The sequence below is a fragment of the Sitophilus oryzae genome, unplaced genomic scaffold, assembly GCF_002938485.1.
Source record: "Sitophilus oryzae breed Bouriz unplaced genomic scaffold, Soryzae_2.0 scaffold_738_pilon_pilon, whole genome shotgun sequence".
NCBI classification, from domain to species: Eukaryota; Metazoa; Arthropoda; class Insecta; order Coleoptera; family Curculionidae; genus Sitophilus; species Sitophilus oryzae.
Window position 1 is genome coordinate 1,548,766 of NW_022147349.1, and position 13,051 is coordinate 1,561,816.

At 33.2% G+C, this 13,051-nt stretch overlaps 1 protein-coding gene across 1 annotated transcript; it reads right to left on the reverse strand.

The window, feature by feature from the left end:
* Positions 1-685: 685 nt before the first annotated feature.
* LOC115888424 (12 kDa FK506-binding protein) lies at positions 686-11,837 on the reverse strand. The gene is made up of 4 exons (XM_030908166.1): positions 11,687-11,837; positions 11,597-11,634; positions 11,204-11,364; positions 686-963 (listed from the first exon to the last, which is right to left on the reverse strand). The coding sequence occupies exons 2-4, from the start codon at positions 11,631-11,633 to the stop codon at positions 835-837; spliced, it is 327 nt and encodes a 108-aa protein (XP_030764026.1). The 5' UTR covers position 11,634; positions 11,687-11,837; the 3' UTR covers positions 686-834.
* Between the last annotated feature and the right edge of the window lie 1,214 nt (positions 11,838-13,051).

Genomic DNA, 13,051 nt, shown 5'->3' on the forward strand with positions numbered 1-13,051 from the left:
ATTAGGGTACCTTTGGTCTCAAATCTCTAGATATTCCTTGCGATTGTAGATTTTCCAGGTATCGGTCTATTCGGATACAGAGCAGCAAACATGTCCGACACCTTTTGATAACTATTTCCTTTTTTTCCATTTAATCATCAATACTTTTTCTTCGGTAGTGTAATTCATGGCTAATATTCTCGATGTAGGTATGAGTTTTTAATAATAATAATAAAGCACTAAATAGATAAATTTCTGAAACGGCGATAACTCGTAAACGGGCTAATCAAAAATACATAAAGTTATTCTTTTGAATGTGGGTTTTAGTGCTCTTCAATAAACCTAAATAGAATTATTCTCTAAAATAATTAGGGAAGCCAATAATTGACCCCATTAAATTTTACATGGGATTTCCTATGTCCCGCTTGACGATGCAACACCCGGTATATAAAATATGATCATTGAAAGACTAAAGTGTATAAAGTCGAGTCTTTTTAGATTGGGCATTTAAATTTTTTGAGATTTTCGGGAACCAGGGATTTAATATCGGGATTTCAGGTATATAATACACCGGGACTTCGGGAACCCGGTTTGGACACCCGAATTCCAATCAATTAATAGTCAACATTTATTCTATTCATTTGCGATTCTAATGGCCATAAAAATCACAAATATACAAATATAAATATTAATGAAACTATTTAAACATTTTTACACTATTTTATTGCATATCCAAAATTAATGCCAGCACACATAAATTCTATCAACTGCTAGAATCTTAACGTTATAACTCTTTAGTATGTATTTGTAATTATTGTAATTAAATAATTGTAACTTGTGTAACTTTGAAACTGTTTATTGAATTTCAAGTAACTCTACATCAAAAATGAGAGTGGAATTTGGTGGAATAATTCCTGGATGACCTCTTGAACCATAGGCATAGTCAGGGGAACAAACTAGTTTAGCTCTCTGGCCGACACTCATCTGTAAAATAATGAAAAATCTTGTATAGTATCATGGATAATAATAATTATTTTCACTCAAGTCTGTCTACAACTCAGAATAGACCAGTTGTCATCAACTCGGCACAGATACTGTACACAATAAGAGCGCAAGGATAATACACATCACAGAAGGTTTTACATTTAACAAGTTCAAATCATAATCAAACATATTCTATAGAAATAAACGACTTATGAATAAACATTGATGTAGTCGAGAAATGGGGAAAGTAGTGTATCGTTGGTGCAATGATATTATCTTTGTAGATACGGTAGTGTTTTCTCTGTGCATTTACGGCCTTATTTTACGTAAAAAAGTCTCTTTGTAAAAATCGCCGCGAGCAACCGTTCTCAAGATATTTGGATTCTTTAAATTAATACATGCCCATCAATGACAAAAATTACACATGTTCAATAGGTAGTTATTAGACTGAAATAATTTTGGAAATGTGTTTGTGCCAAAAGTTCAACAGAAACTGTTTTATCATAGTTTATTTCTAGAATTGATGATTAATCTAAAAAAAATAATGTATATGCAGTCACAATTGAATACGAACTAACCAAGTACATAGTCATCAGTCCTAAGTATACCTAATAAAGAGGAGGCCGTAACGGTCCCATGAACTATAATAATGGATCATTTCATACTTATTTATGGCCCGGAAAATGTGGTTATGTTGTAAAGAAAATAAGAACTGATTTAGGTACTGAATACAAAAATGAAATTTTTGAAAATTTAACTAAAATGCTTAACATAAGTCAAAAGTTTTCGACTGCTTACCATAATCAAACGATAGGAGGAATTGTAAGAAATCATAGTTCTCGATTACCTCAGAATATGAATAAATAGCTGACTGGGTGCAATATTACAGTTTGTTATAACACGACGCCAATCATCTATCATGATTTTATACCGTCTGAACTGGTGTTAGGACTGAAGGCAATCACCTCTGAAACACTTTCAGGTACTATAGATTCCGTATTAGACGCTTACTATCATGAAGTAAGATATAAAATCTTCCCCTAGGAGATGCAAGACCTTGTCGTTGGTGGGGAAGCTCTTGGTCAAGTGCTGGGGGGAATCACCCTAGCGCTTGGCTTGGTCTAACAAGCATCTCACTCATCGTCTTGTCCCTGGCTGTAGTGTCGTTGCCAGGGAATTGCACCAAGACATATATCGATGCCGGACGGGGCTACCCCTGTCCGTCATACCAGGCACCCTCTATTGACTGTGGTTATGTCTCGCGGGTAGAGGGTGTGTGTGGGGGGGGGGTGCTCTTGGCTTAACCACCTGGACCAAGAGAAGATAACCTCACCAAAAACCTATATCCTACGATGGCGGGACCAGGTCAAAGGGATGCGTGGCTAGATAGAGGACTAGCCATTACTGGCCTCAACCTTGGGGCATCAGGGGGAAGCCCATTGTATTTACCCCCTACTTCTACCAAATCCAAAGGAAACTACAAGAAGGGCGGCTGACACTTGCTTGGGATCATCCTCCACAAATGGCACACAAGCTACCACCTTCTCCAGCAAGGGTCGGGAGCCTACCTCTAGACCCAATAAGCGACACAAGCTACCGTTTCGTCTACCCGGCCTGGGTCAACCAGGCGGGCTAGACGATCCTCTGAGAGTAGTCTTAGCGGACAAGAAGCACGGAGATATCTTCGACTGCTCCACGAAGGATTTGCTCCAGAGGAAGCAAAAGTGAAAACACTCAACTAAATAAGAGAAACGAGAGTAAAGAAACCAAGAAACAACCTGACTCATCTCCATCAAAGGGCAAGCGAGGGAGCGAGAACCTCTCACCTCTTCTCCGGAAGGGAGAGAAAAAAGCCAGGATGGAAAGCCATCCAACACCGGGAGGCAAGCAGGGACGTATCACCAGCTTTGCCGCTATAGCTGGACAAGTGAAGATGGCGGTGCTGCCAAAGGATTTCCCACAGGTTGCTCTGACCACCGACCAGCAAACGTCTCTAGAAGAGGCATACTGGATACTGGACGAAGTAGGGGCGATCGGATCGCAACACAACGATCTACAAAATGTGGGTCAGCTGCGTTTTGCGGGGATACACTTTCGGGTGGGCATGATCCTCATAGATTGTGTATTTCAAGAATCGGCGAATTGGTTGGTGGAAATCGCACCTAAGCTTAGAAATTGGCAAGGGCCGGAACTGGTTGCAGTGAAGGGAGAAAACATCTCTAAAGGGGCGGCCATCACGGTCTTTCTGCCGAGGAGCAAGGGGAAAAACACCACCTACCTGCTGAGCCTTATCCAGGGTCAGAACTTCAATGTAAGGACATCGAGTTGGCGAGTCAATCAACTCTAGGGAGGAGAGTCATGGCCAGGTCCTCACAATAGGAATTGACTTCAAATCCAAGGAGGCAATAGAGAAAGAGGGACATATCCTCTATTATAGATACGGGATACCGGTATCAGGTCTAACGAGAGACCAAGTTAAAGAGGTGGAGAAAATGAAGACAGACCCTCCAGCCTTCACCTCACGGGTTCCTCAGCCGGAAGAAAGCTGTGAAGGGCGGCACGGAGGGCCAAACTCCGACCGTGGAAGGGTGTGTACCCTCAGAGGAAGAACTGTTGTCAGAGGAGGATGGGAAATACCCTGTCCCCTCTACAACAGAGGTATGATGGCTGATATACTGTGTGATTGTGATGACTCAGGGAAGGGGGACACAATAGATATTTAAGGTCGCAGTGATTAACCCCCCCTCTTACTCATTCTACATTCTACAAGTATATAATTAGCCAATAAACGTGCTGTTAATTTAAAAACTAAACAAAAACGGAAAGTCATTCATGACAAATTTTCTAACAAAAACTAATTTTAAACCAGGCGATTTGGTTATGTTATCTAACAAAAATAGAATAAAATTTGATCCTTGGTATAAGGGTCCCTACTCAATTAGTAGTATTGAAGGTGAAAATTGTGTAATTAAAGATTGTGTAACTAATGGAAAGCAAAAGTAATTAAAGATTGTGTAAAAACGGAAAGTGAACAAAAACAGTGTGCGTTCGTTGTCCAATAACAGCTAGCAAATAAAACAAACTTTATTCATATTTTTAAGAATTTCATAGTATATTTGACCAAAAGCGAGTGTATAATAGTTAAGTTAGGTCAATATAAAAATGATGGGATAGACAAGTTATTTAAATCATCATATTATGTGTAACCCCCTTTTAGAAATATGTATTTTTTAAATTTATTTGCTTATTGAACATGTACTTACAATATAGTCTTATGAAATTGTACACTAATAATCATAATTTTATATTAAAATATGTTTTTAACGATCTTGCCTATATTATTGTAAAAATATATAATATATATATATAATAAATAGGATAAGTAATATTGTATTATGAAAAAAATACTTATACAGGGTGGGCCGAACTGTATTCCGGAAACTTTGGCAGCATATTCTGCAGATAAAAATAAGTACAAAAGTTCGTATAAATGTATGTCCTAAAATGCTTAGTTTCGCAGATACAGGGTGTAGAAGTTTCATTTTTATTTCGATATTTTCCAAATAATTTCTGAAGTAACGTCAATATTTGGATGAAAATTGGTATCTAGAAGTTTTTTGACATGAGAAATTTGGATTCTGATGTCAATATGACTCCTATTTGTAGGGGGCGCCACCTACGTGTGTTTAAACTGTTTTGAAGCCTAATAACTTTTTGTCAGTACCTGTATAAAACTACTGAGGGAAAAAATATACATCTCTGTAACTTTTTACGTAAAAAATATTTCTTTGTAAAAATCGCTACGAGCAACCGTTCTCAAGATATTTAGAATGGAAATAGTCAATACATGTCATTATTGACGAAAAATAAACACGTTGAGTAGATAGTTATTTCACCGAAATAATAAATTTGAGAAATTTTTATTTTTTTAAATTAATCATACATATTTCTGCAAAAAAATGACGATAAAACAGTTTCTGTTGAACTTTTAGCACTAATAGCATCAGTCTAATAACTATTTAGTCAACATGTTTAATTTATGTCAATGATGACAGGTATTGATAATTTCTATTCCAAATATCTCGAGAACCATTACTCGTAGCGATTTTTATCAAGAGATCTTTTTTACGTAAAAACCGTCGTAAATGTTTATTTTTTTAATCAGTAGTTTTATACAGGTATGGCCAAAAAGTTATTACTCTTCAAATCAGTTAAAAAACATGTAGGTGGCGCCCTCTACTAGTAGGAGTCACATTGACATCAAAATCAAATTTCTCATGTCAAAAAACTCGCAGATACCAATTTTCATACAAATATTGACGTTACTACAGAAATTATTTGGAAAAAATCGAAATAAAAATGAAACTTCTACAGCCTGTATCTCCGAAACTAAGCCATTTTAGGATATACATTTATACATACTTTCTTACTTATTTTTATCTGTAGAATATGCTGCCGAAGTTTCCGGAATACAGTTGGGACCATTTTGAGTCGTATTGTTTTATTATTTTTAATAGTATCTAGTTAATAGATGTTGGTCAGCTTAATTATAGCAACATTTTAATTATAAAATTGTGACACCCAATGGATATCACATAATTATTATTGTCATTTTTGCTTATGCTGAATGTCTTTTAATTGTGACCAGAATAAAGTTCATTCAAAGGGGAGATGTAGTGCGACCCGGTTATACTCAACAATGTTTAATATTTTATAAATTGTTGCAACAACAACAAAAGCATAGCGTACCATCTTTTTGTAACTAGGTTAGGTGATTCGAATAAATGTATTCAAAGGGTGAACATGTGTTTGATTTTCCTATATTGAAATGAGACATCATACAAATATTTTCAAACTTATTGTTAGCAGTACTCTCTCAGTAGATTTTTTTTCCATCAAAACCTATTGTAAGGTCTATTAATCAAATATTTACTTATAACAAAAAAGCACACGAAAAACACTTTTTTATTATTTTTTTTGCTCTGTAATATAATGTAAGACAGTGAAATTGTTTCACAATTTCTGTTTATTTTACCAATCGAAACTACAACTAAACATAACAGATCTAAAAAAAATAGAATTTTATTCGCACGTTTGGTACCTCAAAAACACCTAAAAACATCTATTGCGCGAGAACGGGGCGTGGCCGAACACTGTGTCACGCCACGGCTCATATGCCAGGCGGCCACGCTCAATACAATGTTTTAAGACGGCTTTTGTCGACTACAGAAAGTATAATTTGAATTTAAGGAATATTATTTATGTAGTACAGTAGTACAGTGTTTCTTTGTCTCAATATAAATGCAAAAATTAAAAATATACATTGTATACCGGGTGCGTCTCAAAAGTGGCTCACCCCTATAACTTTTATGATTGTTCTCGGTCACTTCCTGTTTCACCGGAAATGACTACAATTTTTGATTTTTAAATCACACCCTCGGTATTTTCTACTTTATTCGATGGAAATGACACTCTGAATAGAATGAAATATATGTCACCTTTTGACATATTCGCTTAAAAAAACACTGTCTTTAAATTTCAATATAAAGTGCCATGGCTGTGCTAAAAACACTAATTTTTAATGAAGGAGCCTTGAAAAAATAGATTTGATTGTCTAATATTTTAGTGTCTTCTCCTGGCCAGTTAAAAGATGCCCAAATCGTATTTTTAACCATACCTCAATTTTTTCAAATAGATCGAGGGTGGCTCATAAGCATATTTGGAAAAAGCATTTTTACGAATAATTTGACACTACACACTTGGTATTTCGTGTCAAATTGTCGTTATGAACCGCACATTACAATTTCAAATAAACCATATGAGAAAATGTCAAAAGTTGATATATGATATGTCATTCTATTCAGAGTGTCATTTTCTATCAGATAAACTAAAAAAATACCGAGGGTGCCATTTAAAAATCAAAAGTTATAGTCATTTCCGGTAAAACAGGAAGAGACCAAGAACAATTAAATACGTCAATCAATCCCAATTTATGTCTTATAAACATACAAAATCTCGTTTTAATGCATGACACATTATAATTTTTAGCTATATTTTTATGATCTGGTGTAAATTTGGTCTTTACTTCACAAAGTGATTGCTGTTGCCTTATCTGCACATACAGGGTGTCCCAGGCTGAGCGTTTATTAGAAGTTTCTAGAGAAGTATAGTACATATCTAGATTGGAGATTTTTTGCACATCACTGTTTCACAACGAGATCTATCGATTAAAAATATTTTCAATATTGCGACACTTTAGAAAATACCGGAAGTTGACAACAACTTTCTTATTTTAAATGGGTACCCCCATTTTTATTACATACTTAAATTCTCTGTAAAATTTTATGACTTCTGATATCAAATACTCTATATATCTAACATTAACCATTTTTGAGAAAAAAAATATTTAAAATTTTTGGACGAAAAAAAACTACCTGTCGAAAAAATATGTAGAGCCTAAATGAAAAATTTAGTGATTACCACAGCCACTGTGGAATAAAGAGAAGGCATGTGGCTATCTATTTCAAAAATTAAATTGTTCGTAGCTGTAACGGAATTGAGCGATTAAAGAATTATCGTAAATAATTTTTTTCAAATGGAAACCCACTTTTTTAATTCACTAGTGAAAAGGTTTTTTAATTCGTTACTTTTTGATTATACATGTTCCTATACCTAAAATAAATCGTTTTTAAGTTATTTAAGATTTAGTTTTAAAGGGTATATTTTTTTGTTCTTTAACCATTAGCTTATGACTTTAAACGTAACGCGATATAAAACTATATCTGTCCATGTCATATTGCCATTATCACTAAAATACGAGATATATTTTCATAAATATACTATAAAATTTTACCAGCAGTATTTATAATATACGAAATTCAAATAATTAGTTTTTTGACAGAAGGAAATAAATTGTCTGATGGTTTGACACTTAATGTCAAAGGAAGGTAGATAAAATCAAGAAAAAAATATGCTTTAAAACTAAATCTTAATTAACTTAAAAACGATTGATTTTAGGTATATGAACATATATAATCAAAAAGTAATGAATTAAAAAACCTTTTCTCTAGTTAAATAAAAAAAGTGGGTTTCCATTTGAAAAAAATGATGATAATTTTTTAATCGCTCAATTCCATGACATCTACGGCCAATATTATATGTCATTCGAACAATTTAATTTTTGAAATAGATAGCCATATGTATTCTCTTTATGCCACAGTGGCTGCGGTAATCACAAAATTGGTCGTTTAGGCTATACAGATTTTTTAGACAGGCAGTTTTTTTCCTCCAAAAATTTTAAATATTTTTTTTTCTCACAAACGGTTAATGTTAGATATAGAGTGTTTAATATCAAAATTCATAAAATTTTACAGAGAATTTAAGCATGAAATAAAAAATGGGGGATTTTAATTGGGTTTAAAATAAGCAAGTTGCTGTCAACTTCCGGTATTTCCGGAAGTGCCGCCATATTGGAAATATTTTTAATCGATAGATCTTGCTGTGAAACAGTCATGTGCAAAAAATCTCCGGTCTAGATATTGTAGTTCTCTAGAAACTTCTAATGCGCGCTCGGCCTGGGTCACCCGACACCCTGTATATAATGAAATTATCCCCATAGTTTTGTCTCCCGGATTTATAAGAAGAAAGTATATTGCTAGTGGGTAACAGTTTTTACTGTAAAGTAGAACTGTTTCATATTTATTTGTTTAAATTATTAGGTCTAGCCGTGGAACAATCTCGAACTAGAGCTAACCAATCACATATCTTAAAATCAGTTTAGAATTTATCAGCTTGTATATGAAACCACTGATTCTGATTTTATCTGCGAAAACACCTACTATTGAAAATATATTTTTATATTAGACAAGTCCCTGTACTAGATAGCTGTGTTAATTTGTTTAGTTAAGTTTATCATTAATAGTTTGAAAAATAACCCAGGCATTGTAAAATTCCATTAAAAAACATAGATATTTGCCACGAATAATGTAAGCTTTTATTAAATAAACAAAAATGTATTAATTTACATTGTAAATATATGCATCTTTTAATTTTATATTTACTTTAGCAGGTCTAATTTGAGACAAAGTTGTTATTATTTTTACTACCCCCACCCCCTAATGAAATCCGTTTACAATTATTTATATCATATTAACAATGCCAGTAAGCAATTTTAGACTTTGTAGGAAATTTAATGAAATGGTAATAGTAACAAAAGTTGAAAATATATTACAAATAATACCACATTATTTGTAAAAAAAATTCTAGACAAAAAACTACATTTTAGGTACGTGATCATATTATACAGGGAGCTACAAATTCGAGGTACGAGCATTGGTATCTCGGTAACCGTAATAGATATGAACATGGTTAAATTGGGGCAAAGTTGCGCTTTGGGATGTTCACCAAGATGCTATCAAAAAAGTTTTAAAAATTTCAAGAATTACTGAGTTTAAAAAAAACGGTTTTTTTAAACCAATTTTTCCCTGTCGTTACTTTTTAGAAAATCAAAAAATAATTGCACTTTCTCATAGCCACTTTATTAGGGCTATCTGATAGTATTTTTAGATTTTCAAATTAACTGATAATTTATGTGATACAGAGGCCAACTTAATTTTTTTAAATACGGACCTGCATTTTTTATTTCAGGTTTTGAAAGAACTCGGTCTCCTGAGTACAACGATATGCCACACTTTATACTTTTTTTGTTTTTGGTACCTTAACAACAACAAAACTATTTAATTATTATTTAAAATAATTTCAAGTCAGAGTCCCCTCGCTGGCTATTATACTGCTCTACCATTTCCAATCCATCTTCCGGGGAAATGATTTCATTGTTATATTATATTTATATTATTTATTTTAGATTATTAGCCGACCATAGCAATAGGTATGGTAGGCTATTAGGATTGGCAAAAAAAAGTTTTTTTAATTTCACTCAAAATGAGTTATTTGGGTCATAAATGACTTAAATACAAAATATTTTCATGGTGTCTGTCTGTCTGTCTGTCTGTCTGTCTGCCGTCTGCTGTCTGTATGCCGTCTGTAACACGATAACTCAAAAACCGCTGAACCGATTTTAACCAAATTTGGCACAAAAATACTGTGGCACCCGAGAATCTGGCCTTTAGTTTTTAGTGAGGGTGGGGGGTTGGTAAGGGGGTAAGGGAGGGGGTTAAAAATTAAAAAAAATCGTAACTCCAAAATTACAGTAGCTAGCGAAACGTGGTTTTCAAATTAAGATTAGGAATAATATTTGCAACAAAATTTGTAATAACATCAAAATCAGTCAAAGTCGCAGTTTTCGAGATATTAACATATTTTAGTATGGGCGGCTATACGTGCCTCCTGGCGCCAATTTTTTTTATTGCATTTGATTTTCCATATTCAATGTTTTACGCCACTTCATTGTTAAGTTTAAAAGCTTATCAATATTGTAATGATGAATAGATTAAATATAAAAAAAAAACAGGGCCGGACTTAAAATTAGTTTAAATAAGTTGTCTTTGGTGTTTAAATGTCCAAAACAAAAAGAATATTAAGTGTGGCACATCATTGTACTCAGAAAACCGAGTTCTTTCAAAACCTTAAATAAAAATGCAGGTCCGCATTTAAAAAAATTAAGTTGCCTCTGTATCACATAAATTATCAGTTAATTTAAAAATCTAAAAATACTATCAGAGAGCCCTAAAAAAGTGGCTATAAGAAATTGCAATTAATTTTTTTATTTTCTAAAAAGTAACGACAACAAAAAATAAAATTGATTTTCAAAAAAATCTGTCTTTTCTTAAAAACTCAACAATCCTTGAAATTTTTAAAACTTTTGATAGCATCTTGGTGAACAATCCAAAACACAACTTTGCCCCGATTTAACCATATTCGTATCTATTACGGTTACCAAGGTACCAATGCTCGTACGTCGAATTTGTAGCACCCTGTATAGTATAAAAGCAATTTTAATGAATTATTATATCAATAAAAGATTTCCTTCACTTAAGGTATTAGTATAGAACTTATGATTAATTTAATAATATTAAATTAGATTGCAGTGTCTCATCAAAATACACTAAATAACCAAACCTAAACAATATAGAATGACACTGAACCTTATAAGCAAAAATCTGTTGATTAATTTGTTATCAAAAATTTTTTTAGTTAAAAATTAATGTCAGTGATATCAGTTTATATTCGGTAAAGTAAAAAATGCAAGAGAGAGAATCTCGTATACTACAATAATACATACCTGGGCTACACCTTCATCCCAGCCTTTAATAACTTCTCCTTTTCCGATGTGGAATTTAAATGGCGTTCCACGATCACGAGAAGAGTCAAACTTGGTTCCATTTTGTAATGTTCCTGTATAATGAACTATCACAGTCTGGCCAGTTTTTGGAAATGTGGAACCTAATGAAAGCAGATATAAGTACAGCTTAATTTGACTACATCAATACACATATATTGATTTTTTGTGAATTTAATTGTTTGTAGGCCTAATATTAATATGGAATTACTATTTACAGGTCTATTATGTACAATATTATTTGGGAAATATATACTACCTACTACTTTTCCAAATTAGGCTTGGTTTTATTTGAATCTGAAAAATACCTATTTAACCTATATATCGGATACTTACCGTCTCCGGGATTAATAGATTGTACTTCAACACCCATTCTAAAACATATTAATAGTACTAATGTGATAAAATAAAAAGATGAAATTTTACCTGGAAAGTATACAAAAGTAAATGCAAATAATGCAATAGCAGATCAAGAATCAACGCCTTCCAAAAAGAACTCCTATTCTGAATTCTGAAATACAAATACCGTATACCGTATACCGTTAAAGTGTCACTAACGTCAAATTACCAACAGTGTTGCCGCACCCTACTTTTATAGCTTACCACCAGGGTTCGGAAGTAGTTAATAAGACGTAATTTACCTGATTAACTACGTGTAGTTTTTCTTCAATAGAGAACAACGGCATACGGTCGAATCGGCCTACAAACACGTAAACGTTTACGTACGCATGCGCATTTCTTATATTTTCTATTTTTTATAAACGTAAAAGATTCTTTACGTCTACGTATACGTGCCAGGAGCGGCCGACTCGACCGTATGCCGTTGTTCTCTAAAAACTACGTATTTTCCCGTTCATTAACTACATGAAAACTACGTTAATAAACTATGTATTGATATTATGAATAATTTTCCTTTGTATGAGGTGTAATAGAGATAATATGATGTAAATATTATATTTAAAGCCATATTTCTTCTGTTTTCTTAAAAATACATTATGTGTTTTTAAAGCTTCAACTTATTAAAACCTCCCTCAAACCTTTGATATTTCAAAGTTACATACATAAGTTACATAAACTACACCCTCTACATAAACTAGATTAACTACATGTAATGTAGTATATGTAGTTTTTAAAAGTAACATGTAGTTTTCCGAACCCTGGTGGTAAGCAGGGTTCGGAAAACTACATGTTACTTTTAAAAACTACATAAACTACATTACATGTAGTTAATGTAGTTTATGTAGAGGGTGTAGTTTATTTACACGTTAATAATCCTATACACAGTAATAGCACGGCACATAAAACAATCGGCACGCCAACTCTGCTCAGATTCCATTGTTTAAAATTTCTATAAAATTTGACCTTGACAGCGCCATTATCGTTTCCTAGTCAGGGCCGGATTAAAACGTATCAAAAAATTTCTCAGAAAATACGACAGGGTCGCATTAAAAAAATACTGTAATTGACTGAAACATAGAAATAGATAGAGCAAGTCATTCATAAATTCACAAAATCGAGGTGCCAACATCGTTTTGTCGGTGAGTGCCCCCACTACCCTAGTTTATGGACAGCGGGGTAAAGAGAAAAGTGGTAGGGGAGTTTACAGCCGAAGAGCATCAAAACAGAATTTAACCTTGAGATTCATTGATGATAGTAAAGTAAAAGCCAGAGATATAGAAGTAGGTGGTTAGAGGCAAAGATAAAATATTTTTTTAATAATAAATTTTAAAAATATGTTCATGCAATAAAACTAATAAATTATTATAAATACATAATAGTATATGCTATAAA